Source organism: Schistocerca gregaria, chromosome 2, assembly GCF_023897955.1.
Source record: "Schistocerca gregaria isolate iqSchGreg1 chromosome 2, iqSchGreg1.2, whole genome shotgun sequence".
Taxonomy (NCBI): Eukaryota; Metazoa; Arthropoda; class Insecta; order Orthoptera; family Acrididae; genus Schistocerca; species Schistocerca gregaria.
In genome coordinates this window covers 258,296,466-258,310,439 of record NC_064921.1, presented here as the reverse complement: position 1 = coordinate 258,310,439, position 13,974 = coordinate 258,296,466, and the positions used below count along the sequence as shown (strand labels likewise).

The 13,974-nt window shown below is 37.7% G+C and overlaps 1 protein-coding gene across 5 annotated transcripts in view; it reads right to left on the bottom strand.

Moving 5' to 3' along the window:
* The window catches only part of LOC126336819 (mucin-5AC), a 93,675-nt gene that overhangs the window by 29,855 nt on the left and 49,846 nt on the right, over positions 1 to 13,974 (bottom strand). For 3 of the 5 annotated variants that reach the window (XM_050000878.1, XM_050000877.1, XM_050000879.1), the window contains 2 exons: positions 3,361 to 3,582; positions 3,179 to 3,277 (listed from right to left, as the gene is read on the bottom strand). In XM_050000878.1, coding sequence (XP_049856835.1) covers positions 3,179 to 3,277; positions 3,361 to 3,582 — 321 coding nt within the window. The remainder of the gene's footprint in view (positions 1 to 3,178; positions 3,278 to 3,360; positions 3,583 to 13,974) is intronic. The other 2 variants (XM_050000881.1, XM_050000880.1) reach the window with 1 other exon arrangement.

Below are 13,974 nucleotides of genomic sequence, written 5' to 3'. Positions count from 1 at the left end.
AAATGTAAATGAACTTCTCCTTCTCCACGACATCGCAGAGCCTCAAATAAGTCTGTGCGCCTGAGAGCTCAGAAAACATCATTGGATTGTTCTTCCTCATCCACCTCACAGTCCGGATCTCTCACCTTCTGGCCCAATGAAGGATGCATTCCGCTGGAAGCAGTATGTGGATGGCGCAGAAGTTACTGATGCATCAAGACATTGGCACCAACACTGACCAGTAGGGTGGTACCATGTGGGCATACAGGCCCTCCCAGTAAGGTGGCATAAGCCTGCCGTTTGAAGTGAGTTTATGTTGAAAAATATGGTTTTGTAGCCGAAAAGTGGTAAATAATATATGTGATGTATTGGAATCCTGAATAAAACCGACTTGCTTTCAGAAAAGTGTTTTGCATTAATTACTGAACACCCCTTGTATTAACATACAAGAGAAACAAAAAGATTTAGTTAGGCATGGATGTCACATCAGTTCTGGAGTCTTATTTCTCTAGAACTGGGTGTCAGGCATACTACAGTCTCATATATTTCAGTTAAAAAGTGTTAATTACTTGAAATTTATAAAGCAAAACTAGTGTTTCAGTTACCCTCTTCACCCCTATTTCCTTCAATGAAATTAAATATTTTGTGCTTTCAGTCTAATGTTGCTATAATTTGAGACTAAATAGTATCAGATAACATGACAGGCAAGAATGGGGGAGCAGACAAACATAAACAAGTAAAAATAAACTGAATACAAAGATTTTCATGCTGTTGTCGCAGCTGTTTTGAATGGTGTACTACCCAGATGATGACTCCTATCTCCATGGAAACTAGTGCAATCAAGACAAGCTATATACAATGTTTACATCATGCTACACACACATCCACATCTAAATAAACGATACCTTAGTTGTATGTTGCCATTTGGAGAATTTTAATGTAGCGCACTGGATCCTCTGCCAGTGTAGATCAGGTCTGCTATAAGGAATGCTCTAATCCATTTGCAGTATGTTGCTTGTGTAACGGCCACGTGTGCTACTTGTTAGCAATACGTGAATCTATTTCAGTAGTACCAAATTATTTATTAATGAAGAATTGGTCACTATGTTCTTGATTTATGAAGGAGGTCACCAAAAATCCTTCAAGAACAACAGAACAGAGTGCAGAATGGATATCTTTTAGATGCCCTCTGATGCACTTCACTTTACATCAATAAAAATACTTTGACAAACTGGAATTTTTGCTTCAAGAAAATATATTCAAAGGAAAACTTACTCACAAAACAGAAGAAGCACCAATTCTGGCAGCTGCTGATGTAAATCCACACACTACTCCTCGTCAAAGCAAAGAGATTGAGCTCTGCCAAAGAAGCATTCACTTAATTCTTCCTAGGCATAAATATCACATGCTCCATTTCTCTTCATCAAATGCAACACAGCAGTCTTTTCAACATTGTTTACTGTGTACTGTCTATTGGTTCTACAATGAGACAGTAATATCTGTAACGGATTCAACATGATGCATACCCTGCCTGTAATTCTTCAGTAGCAAGAGCTACACCACATTAGTGAGTGTGAGGTGGCAGTTTCAAGCCAGACTTTATGTTAGACTGCTTTCCTAGAATGATGTTCCAAATACTAGAGGATATGGGAGTGTGTTATGTCTATAAAGTGTTTACTCCAGATATGTTGACTGCTGTGTTTCAGCCAGTATGAAAGCGTCATTTTGCAAATGGTTCTCTCTTCGAACATATCCTTTAAAACACTCACTAATTTTTGCCTGTGTGCAAGTGACACAGCATACTGTAAATATTAAGAGTAAAATAACATACCTGGAAATTCTAATTATCTCATTAAAATATTTCACTCTGAGAATCACATATCTGCGTGAAACTCTCATCTGAGTGTTCCAAGATGTAAATAGCCCCACTCTTAGGTTTGCTGGATGGCTTTATAGCATTCTCTTTGGCCCAAAATATTACAATCATTCAAGTCCGCTACGCAAGTGTGACATTTCATCTAAACCTAGCAGCACAAGCTTCCCTGGGGAGAGGCATTAACTTCTGGGTAGTGTGGATGAATTTTTCTCTTAATCATCTCCTATTCTAGTGTGAAAAAATTGCTGCACATATTTTTAAAAAAGGGTTAAAACTTGGTTGCATGGTGATTAGTCTAGTTGCAAAAACATATTAAGTCTCGTATCACAAGCCCCCAGTCACCATATACCTTGTTGACATTACAAGGGTCTTGAAGTTATTTTTAATGTGTTAAAATGAAAAGTTAAGTCCTCACCATGTATAGATGAGATTATGATCTAGCCACTACCATGCGAGCAGTTCATTTCAATTTTTAAAATTATTGTACTACTGTAAAACAATCTTAATTTTTTTTTTTGCTATTTCTTTTGATTATTAAAGGAATTCCATTTTGTATCCAAACAGCAGGTGACCCAACCCCCCCCCCCCCACCCCCCCCCACCCCCACACACACACACACACACACACACACACACACACACACACACACACACACACACACACACAAAATGATTGGAGTATTAATGACTAATATTGTAAAACACCCATTCTAGTCAATTCTAAATTGATGTCAATACTATAACAACAACAATACCAAGGAAAATAATGGAAGCACAGCTAGACAGCTCTATGTAACTCTACTGAAAAGGACTAACTCAGTATTAACTGGTGAATAACCATTTAAATCAAAATCTGCAGAAATAATTCATTTTCTTTTATAGAATAACGCCTGAAACAAATACACATTTAGAGTGAAAAATATTCCTTCTGTCTTTCTAGCCATAACTTTTACTAAAAGTGAGAAGCATAAGGTTAAAATATGTTTAAGAAGCAAGTTAACCATGCAGTATTACATGCACAACCGTTCAGTGATATCTATCAGCAGCATTATTTTATATAGTAGTCATAAAATGGTGCATAATAGAAGTAAGCCATTACTACATCAATTAGCGGAACAAGAATTCAACTGTGTTCCATGTTCAGGCAATGTACTGCAAATGCTGAAAGTGGATCATCAAAATGTGGAGAGCTACCAACAAACTATGTAACAAAGAGCTGTACTGGAACAAAAATATGAAAAACAAAACACCATGCATAACATATGAAGGCATCAGAATAGCTCTAAAATCTGAAATGAGAGAGAAACAAGAGCCCCGCATATACCTTCAGTCACAAAAGAGGAATGTACAGGCACTGATGACCTCGATGGATCGACCACCACCACTGGGTTGAATCTCACAGGCTGACCACTTGTTACAATGCCTGAACAGATCAGAACACAGCAATAAAAGAAAGGACCATGGATACCCAGCTGAAGCAGTCTCCTGACACGGCACAATGCTTACCGTGAACTTGTGTAGTGACCCCAGGTCGTACTGTTGGTGTCGTGTTCGCCTGCACGGAATATGGTGTCCCAGCATTGTATGTGCGAGCAACCAGTGACCCACTTACACCAGCTACTTGGTAACCAATAGTAGATGGCTCGTAATAATATGTAGCAGTTGGTATGCTGTATGTTGGCAGTGAAGTAGCTGCCCTTTCCACGGTCACTTGTGTCGAACTTGGAGCTGAAACAGAAAAACAACAAATTAAAGTAGTCCAAAAATTAAATTTACTACTTCATAGAGGCACTTACACTTCAAAGTATCAAAATATCTGAAATACAAAGTATAGCAAAGTAACATGAAAAACAGCCTCGAAAGTTGCTGGTGCTGATGATTTCTGTGAGTATGTACGGTTAAACTGAAATATAGAACCAGTAATTTTGCAGAAAGTGGCAAAGAATCAACAAACAGCCATAATGGTAATCTTGTAAGCATGAAAATATGAGTATTGTGCACAGCTTCAATGTTTGATAGTTTCCCAGAGAAATACTGTGAAATGGCCTGGATAACAAAGAGCATATCTCTCTCTCTCTCTCTCTCTCTCTCTCTCTCTCTCTCTCTCTCTCTCTCTCTCTGTGTGTGTGTGTGTGTGTGTGTGTGTGTGTGTGTGTGTGTGTGTGTGTGTGTGTGTGTGTGTGTGTGTGTGTTGCCATTCACCACACAAAAAAGTAAAAAATAAGAACCACACAAATTCTGAAATCTCACGAGTAGATGCAAGCAAGCAAGCAAGCAAGCAAGGAAGGAAGGAAGGAAAGATACAAACATGTTCTTGTCAAGAGAAGAAATGCTCTCAGATTAAAGGAGGAAAAGACTCATGGTGTCTTTGATACAGCCACACAACACCACTAATAAAATCTGAAAGAAATAAGAACAAACAAAGAGTGTAACAGACATTGAATAACAACAACCAACTTCTTGTCTATCTACAAAACCCTGCAATGTTCAAGGATGGGGGGGGGGGGGGGGGGGGGGGAGCGGAGGGAGGGGGGGAGGGGGGGTGGAAGAAAGAACTGAGAACTGTATGTAACACGGAGCATGCGACACCTTTGCTTTCCACCTTTCGCCTAAGAAATTTTGGGTGTAACAGTGATTTGTTCAGGCCACATGTTTTCATGGGACATTTAACCTTTTGAAATGGAGCACTTTGTTATAGATTCTTTGACAGTGCCAGCTGTGTTATTTATAGTTAGCTTTCCAAGTTGTTTAGGTCTGACAGTGCAAAGAAATTAGTCCACAAAATGTTTGTTATGTAATACAGCTCTAGTCTTTCTACCCTTTGAATTTGAGATATGGGGTCCCATCTATGGCACTATTTCGATCATCATAACATTTCCCTATGATATTTTTCAAGATTTCAGCATGTTTCCTTTGTATACATGTCACCCAAACTCAACAAAAATAAAAATTCTATCATTTTGCCTTTCAAATAACCCATCAATTTAAGGGATTTCCTCTCCACTGCAAAATTACATTGCTAAAAAAAATCATCTGTAATAATTTTGTATAGAAAAAAGTTGATTTTCAGTTGTTAATTTTTGCAGATTTTTTCCATCTTATAACATCTTTGTGGTTTTTGCCTGCCACACCTTTCCAAAATACTCTGATTTTGCTGTTATTCCGCAAAAAACTATTAATATTTTCCACATTTTAATCAGTCTGTGTGACATTAGGGAGACCAGTTCTCTCACCTTTCAGATTTTTCCAAGCAAGTGATGCAAACAACATCGTACATATATTTTCCACTGTGAAAGTTTGGATATTGACGAAGTTCTCATCACTACAATTTCTAGCAGTCACACATGTAATTAACCAAATCACGTGACAGACAAAACATACAGCTTTCTGTATGCTACAAAATCCTAATTTCAGTAAGGAAATGGCAGGTACGGATGAGAGGTTGCCCACAAGAGCATTTGTTACCTTCTGGGTATATTTGGGTGTTGGTATATCTAGATGATGAATGCTAACACAATAAAAACTCCAAACAATAGTTTCCCCAGTTTCACGTGCTGCAATAATGTGGGCAGTATGACAAAATGGTAGTCACTACTGTCTCTCCTTACACAAAATATCTTGCTGAAAATGTCAAGATTCCTATTCAACAATACAATTTTCTTCCTTCACAAGAGAGATCAGTTGGCCTGAACTGCCCAGAGACTATGCAGCAGATATCACCATCTCAGCATACATCACATTGTGGGATCGCACGAGACCGTGACCTCTACGCCAGTTTGCCCTTTTTTTTGGTAAGGGATGCTAAAACGAATTCATCTTAACCCTTTGAATATTATGGACAAGTATATAAGCAGTGCTGTAACCTTCTCCAGCTGCTCTGGACATGTCATACCACGCAGCTGTCATTTTTGGCCAATGCTAATTATGCACCCTGTTCTGCTGGCCCTTTCATGCTGCAGACTATTTAAGTGTGGAGTCACAGGTCCCCTATACGCAGGAACATGCAGAGCTGTATTTCCACACTGTTCTTTCATTAGTTGTTCATAGTTCCAGCTGCATAGTTTGAGTGTGCATCTAAGTTTGCTGCTGTGGTGACTTGTTGCACATTTCAGCTTCCCTTTGCATCTTTTCATCAGAACTTCCTGTTCTGTTCTACAAGAAAAATGTCACATCAGTGTGGTCACCCAGATACCGAGATCCTGGAGATACTCACTAGAGGTAACAGTGATTATGAATTCCAAAATTTCAGTAGCAGTGATGAGTCTTCAATGGAATCTCTAAGTAGTTGTCCTCAACCCTGTAAACAGGTGCCATAGAACATTGGTTTGATGGTTCTACAAGAGGGTCAGTCAGCTGTTTTTCAGAATCCAAAAAGAAATAGAAAAGAGCACACCTTCGTGGCACTTTTTATTGTAAACAAACCATTTTCCAGTTATTAAAACATGCACGACTCCACTTCAGGACACAAATGTCAATGACTCAAGCATTGTCATTTTCCAATTATACCTGTTGCAGTTTATAGTACATAAAACAAATACATTTTATGAATACACCTGGGAAAATACTTCGGAGTCTGTGCATTCTCTATTGCGGAAAGATACCAGATTTGAGGGACTTCATTGTTTTGCTGCTATTTGGTTTCTAATGGCTGAAGTTATAAAGCTGAAAATAACTATTTACACTGGCCAACAATGATAAAGCTTTGGGCTAAAAATAGTTAATTCCTATATATAATAGTTAATACCTACATATTTCCATCTACTGAACTAAAAAAATCACCATAAAAATGACAGATTAGCTCTAGCTTTGGAAATACAGTGACATTTCATTTTTATTGCCAACATTTTCAGTTTGGGAGAAATTTTGTTTTCAGAGTTGGCACACCTGTCAAATAACCAAACGCAAATGTTTGTACGTCATAAACATAGATACTGTTGCTGTGACAGTTTCATATAGTTTCTGCTGCAATTAAAACAAAATTTCCAGAATGAGAATCCTTTTGTTGTGCAACATTTGTAAAACTGCCATGAAGACATGTAAATTTTACACTAAAAAATTTTTGTTACATTTGTGGTGAAATAACATTTTCCTCACAGAAACACAATCTGACACCTCTTTTGAAGACTGCCTATCAGCCTTACTGGGTATTAAAGTAGAGGACCAATATAGGTTTAGGGCTCCACATATACATTGCAACAATGGTCAGTTACAATGCGAGAAAAACTGAAAAATAAACGATCTATGGCTTTTGCTGTGCCTATGGCTCGGTGGGAGCCTACAAACCACAAAGATGCCTGCTATTTCTGCTTGAACCCACCTATTAAGGCAAGATAGTCTATGAAGAAATGAAGAACAGTTCCATACTCAAATCTCCGATCAGCTAATCTACCCATTCCGCATTCAGATAGTTTACCAGTTCCTACTCTGCTTGAAAATTGTATGTTTGAAAAAGAAAATGAAGACAGTGTGAAACAAGAAGAGGAAGAAGAACCCAAGAAGCCTTCCACATCCAATGACCCCGATTTTGAAGAAAAAGATGATAATCCTCACAGACTGAGTTTTGCGGAATTGAGTGATCACATTAGAGACCTTGACCTTTCAAAGGAGAAGGTGGAAATTCTTGGGTCTCAACTACAGCAATGGAATCTTCTCGAAAATGATGTCACAGTCTCACAGTACAGAAAACTGTCACGTGGAAGTGCCGCCCTTTTTGGAGAAGAGCAACAATCTTGTTTGCTGTGATATTAATGGCTTGATGAAATTTTTGTATATGAACCATGATCCAACTGAATGGAGGCTAGCGACCCCTCCAAGCTCAGTTTGACAGCTGTATTACTTAACATTGGCAACCATCTTCCTTTGTTCCTGTTGGTCATGCAGTTCAAATGAAGGAGACATGTGCAAATATGACAGCCCTCTTGGAGTCAATCAAATACCATGAACACAAATGGAAAATCTGTTGTGCTCTAAGTCATCGTACACAAAACATTGCTGCTTCTTATGTATGTGGGACAGTAGAGATAGGAAATCGCATTAGACTGAAGCAGACTGACCTGCAAGAAATCTTAACACTAGTGAGAAAAATGTCATTGCCGAGCCTCTGTTGGACCCAAAAGATGATGTCTTCCAGCCCTGCATAGCAAGCTGGGTTTGATGAAAAATTGTGACAAAATTGTGTACCAAGAAGGATGTGTCTTTTAAGTACCTAAAAGAGAAATTTCCAAAATTAAGTGATACAAGAGTTAAGGAAGGCATTTTCACAGAGCCACAAATTCTACAACTTGTGAAGGATCCTGCATTTGAACAAGTTTTGGAGGAGAAAGAAAAGTAAGCTTGGGAAGCCTTCAAAGGAGGAGTTCGTAAATTACGCTCAGAAGGTGACAGTGCTCCTGCAAAAATACCATAACCTTGGATGCAACATGTCCCTTAAAATCCATTTTCTCCATTCCCACTTAGACTGTTTCCATCCTAGTTGTGGAGTTGTTGGTGATGAACATGGAGAAACATTCCATCAACACATTTATGTTATGGAACAAAGACATAAGGACCATTGGAATGGAGTAATGCTTGCAGATTATTGTTCGTCTTTGCGCAGGTATGCTCCGGAACTCCCATTAGAAGAGGCAAGCTAAAAAACAATCTCAAGCAGCCACCACACGATTCTCTTCAAACACAACCATCTGCAAGGTATTCTTCCAGCAATTTAGAACTCTTAAAATGTAACTACCATTTTAAAAAATTCAAATACAAAACTTCATGGCAGATTAAAACTTTGTGCCGGACCGGGGCTCGAACTTGAGGTCCCGAGTGAGTGTCGGCTGGCACACAGTTTAAATCTGCCAGGAAGTTTCATATCAGTGCACACACTGCTGCAGAGTAAAAATATCATTCTACAATTCAAATACACTTTCAATATTGTTAGCATATGTAATTAAAATGTATCTTTTTCTCTCAATCCATTGATATGAAATACTTCCACCTAGTGTATATCACAGAAACTAGAGCTAAGGAAAATTTTTCACTGTGATATTCAATTTCCTCGACCCAAGATTAGTAGAATTGACTCGAAGTGCAGGAAACATTCAAAAACTGTCTTTTTGTTGGAAAGTGTTATTGGTAAAGAGATATACTTTTAAACACTCGAGTTTTCAATGAAATTATGTTCCAAGACAATTTAATGTTACTTTTTGAGAATGCTACACTTTAGTGACAACTCCGTGCTTACCGAAGATGACTGTTTAAAAGTGGGAATACTGTCAAAGTTCGTTTGATGTTTTGCAGTACATTTAGTCCACATCAGAAGCTTTTCATTGACAAAAGTCTCTCACTGTTCAAATGTTGGTTATTTTTCAGGTAATTTACTCCTCTCAGGCGAAGTAGATTTGCAATAACAATATTCATGCCGAGTGATTGGCAGACTGGGTACATTTTGGATATCACTGAATATATAGGTGCAACAACAGAAATTGGGTTCCACAATTTAGGAGAAAGTAGCAACATAAAAGTTACGTATTTTGAACGGGGACAGACACTGTATGCCAACAATGGTATTCCAGGCCAGACATACTCTTCTGGCTTGGCAACGACAAAAAAATCACATGTGGCACTGTTTGTATGAACGGCACCACATGCAGAGGAAATCTAAATGAGGAAAATCTGAATTAAAGTCAACTGACAAGATTCTTGTACCAATTAGAGTGATAAAAGGAGTGTGGATGTTGACTACATGTTCTCTGTGGTTGAAACAGAGAAGACTGATAGAAATACAGGTGAAGAAAATCAAGAGACCCTAATGTATTGTAGATTGTAACATGAGTATGGGTACAGTTCACTGATTTGACGTGTGACTGACTTCAGTAGGATTACTGCATAAGATTGTGAAATCGCATTAGAAATTTCTTTTCACATTCTGAATTAGCGCGCTTTAAATGTTCATAATTTTCACAGGTCAGTTACAGGACGAAAAATGGTACTCGCAAAGTTTCACATCTCTCTCGCAACATAAAATGTAGAAAAATATTCCACAGAACTGAGAAAAGCTGGCAGAAGAAGGCACTCTATTGACAAGAATCCTTTAAAATTTACAGATAGGCATTTTCCATATTATTGTGAGTGAACATTCGAAGTAAAGTGTCAAATGCAAAGAAGTTAGGTTTACACAAATAGAAAACCAGATACCAATGCAACAGAAAACATACCAATACAAAACTTGCAACATACCATTGTGTTTGTTACCCTGTTCCCAGACTTACCACACAAACAAGCATTAACAATCATTGGGAAGTAAAACAGATAGCTGAAATTTACACTTCAAAATAAATTTAAAGCAAACAAAAACCATAAAAATGTAAGAAAGAGAATGTTACTGCTTTTTAAGTTCACTAGTGACAGTCGAAGGCCCAGATTAAAAAGTATGAAAAACAGACGCAATGGGTGTAAAAAGTATTTAAATTGTTCCTGACTTCACAAATGAAGTAGTTGCTGGCAGATGAATGAACTTGGTATTTCAGATGCTACATTATTCATTCTGTACATAATGTAATTGCATAGCATACATTATGTGAGTGGAAGAAAAAAATGATTGACACAATTTCACAAACTCACTGTAGCTACATTATATTGTCACAAAACTTAACACTCATATTGACCAATTCAGAAAGTTTTGTACTGTTGCAGCCACACATCAGATTTCCATCACAAAAGTGCAGCAGTGAGCAGTTAGACAAGATGGCGACAAACACCAACTAGGCATATGTTGTGCTCGAAAGTTTTCACACCACTCTGCCATACCAGTGCAAAGACAATTCAGAACGAATTTCAATGAAGATCAACCAACTGCCAACCCATTTGGTGATGGTATGTGCAATTTAAAGTTTCAGCATGCCTCTACAAGGAGAAACCAAAGGGTTGGCTTGCAGTGAGTGAAGAGACAGTTGAATGTCTGCGTCTGAGCTTCGCATCTAGCCCACAGAAGTCGACGAACAGAGCAAGCACAGAGTTGAACAAAGCACAACTGACCATTTGGAAGATATAAAGGAAATGACTGAAGCTGAACCTCTACTGCTTGCAACTGCTACAAGCCCTGACTCCCATGATAAAGTCAGACGCTTTGAATTTTTGGCACATTTGCAACAGCTTATGAAAGAAAATGGGTTTTGTGAGAAACTCGTCAACAGTGATGAAGCAACTTTTTTTCTGAATGGCATGGTGACACGCACAATGTGAGAATCCAGGAGACAGAATCCTCACTATCAAGCAGCACATTTGAGATTCAACAAAAGTTAATGTGTTCTTCACTGTCTCTCAGTTCTTTTCCTTCTGGGAAAAGACTATTACAGGACATATGTATCTGGACATGGTGGAAAACTGACTCATGGTACAGCTGGAGATCAACATTGTGGACTTCACCTACCAACAGGGTAGTGTTCCACTCCACTTTCATTATGATGATTAAACAGGAGATTTAGAAACCAATGGATCAGCTGTGGTGGGGTGGATGATCAGCAATTCACAGGGACAGGAAAATTTCACAAAAACAATAACATGAAAGATAACACAAAAATTTTTGTTTTAGTGAAATTGGCAATTTTTTAAACACTATGAAACTTGTCTTTTCCTGCATAAAAAATGTAATAAAGCTGACTGACAGTTTACCAATATTCGTAACTGATAGTTATGAATGTTTAAATTCCTTTTCTTTTTTATTATTCCATCAGGCTTCAGGTACTAGTACAATCTCAGAATTACAATTCATTTCCCATGTTACCCAATGTGGAATATCATCAAAAATAGCACCAAAATTGTCAAAAATCTAATAACAAGCAAATTGTACTAAATGTGGCAAAAAAGACTGGATTGGGCAAAAAGTTATAGCAAATTTGGTAAAAGAAATGAAGAAATGTTGAACCTGAAAAAATAAAGACCAAATCTGGCAAAATAGTAATTGTGAATCTGTCAAAAAACACCCAATAGGGCAAAAGTAACACCCAATAGAGCATGGAAACTGATAATAAATAGCTCCAAAACTGGAAAAAACAAACACCAGAAAGGAGAAGATATAATACCAATTTTGGAAGGAAAAAAATGGCAACACATACCAGATTTAGCAAACAGCAGCACAGAAACTGATCGAAAATTACAGAACATGGCAAAAAATTACACCGAATTTGGTGCAAATATGACACTGAATTTACCATAAGATAACACTGAATTTGATGTAAAGATGACATTGAATTTTCCATAAAGATAACATCAAAATTAGTAAAAAAAATCAAATGTGAAAAACATAATGCCACATGTGGCAAAAAATATCAAATATGATAAAAAATAGTACCAAATACGGTAAAAATAAAATAATTTTTTCCTGTCCCTTTGCAGGAGTGTGGAGGTCATGACATGAATTGCCAATTCACGTCATGACCTCCACACTCTCCTGGCATAGCCCCATGCGATTTTTTGTGTGGGATTGTGTGAAAGATTCAGTGCTCATGCCTCCTCTACCAGAAAACCCACTACACCTCTGAGCCCACATCAACAGTGGCTTTAAATGGATTGACAGGGACATGTTGCGCCAAATGTGGGAAGATCTTTATTATTGATTTAACATCTGCAGAATCAGAAGAGGGTACATATGGAGCACTTGTAATATGTCAAAAAACCTTTGAGGGTAATATATGTGTGCGAAGCAACATTATATGACAAACCACCATAGCTGCAGCAAATCAGTGGAATCACTTCAATCACTTATAATAACCTTATATTCCAATGGTTAAAAATTCTGAATTTAGGGGTCTCACCAGGTGAAGTAGTATGCTGGTAACAGGTAGACCCAATTCTTCATAAGCAGTAATATCTATTCCGCATATCGCCCATGAAGTTAATGTACAGCACATATAGTGTCAGGTAATAAAAAAATTATATAGATTCATTTCTGTACAATATGATCAAATTATTTCATGTTTGTATTGGGAAACTTATCCCTTACACCAGTCAAATTTGATTTATGGCCTTTAAGTTCCCCTGAGAACAATTAATTTTATTTAAGTACTTGAAATGTATTCAGATACATCAAAATTGTTCTAGTCGGATTTCATTTCCCTTGTGAATTGTGTGTGAATGAATTTAGTGCTATCATGCATCCAGAGCACAGGCAAATTGAAAAGTATGGATGTACAGACTACTGCTTAGATCGCAGGGTACACTCAAAATATGCAGGATAGCACAAGAACTCTTGTGTCAGGTGATTCAGCTTATAAGAAGCGGTCCCGTATGGAAGGATCATGGCGCAGGTAGTCAGCTTAGGCAAAAATGGCACAGCCCTTGACGAGGTCTGTGGCAAGCAATTCCCCATCAGTTAAATGGTTAATGAAATCTGACATCCAGTGCTTACAGAACTTAAGACTTTTTTTTTATATAGAAAGAATCTCAGCCGCACCTACCAAAGTATCAAACAGCTCTATTTGTTCACATGCCACAGATATTGGCTTCAATAATCCACACAGTAAATGATCTCTGACAGTTTTTTCATCACTCACACTCTCTCTCTCTCTCTCACACACACACACACACACACACACACACACACACACACACACACACACACACACACACAATTGCTTTTAACATACTGCAATACCGTTATTTAGTACCTCAGCCATTAACATGTGGTCACAAATAAATAATCAACCCTAACTCTAACACCATTCAACTGGTCACTAACAGCTTTCAGATGGGCATTTGAAACACTGCCATTTTAATAACTGAACCAAACAGTTTTCAAAAACCAAAAGGGAAGTAATGATACTCTTGTCATCACTGCAAGATTTGCCCTATCCTTCCCTGTAATTTTACCTGCTGAAAGGCAATATTCCAATAAGATGACTGCAACAAGGTGCAAATAGTTATTAAGAGAAAGATATCTTACCAGGTTTTTAAACAACTTTTTGAGATGCGGGTAACAGTTAACTGCATAAAAAAGCGTATCTGAGGATATTGTTTACCTGGCTTACTAAGGAACTGATATATTATCTTCTTTAACTATGCAACAATATGTATGGTATGTCACAATAAATTTTATACTCTTCAAGGGTGCCTGGAAATTAGCTACATCAAAATATCTTA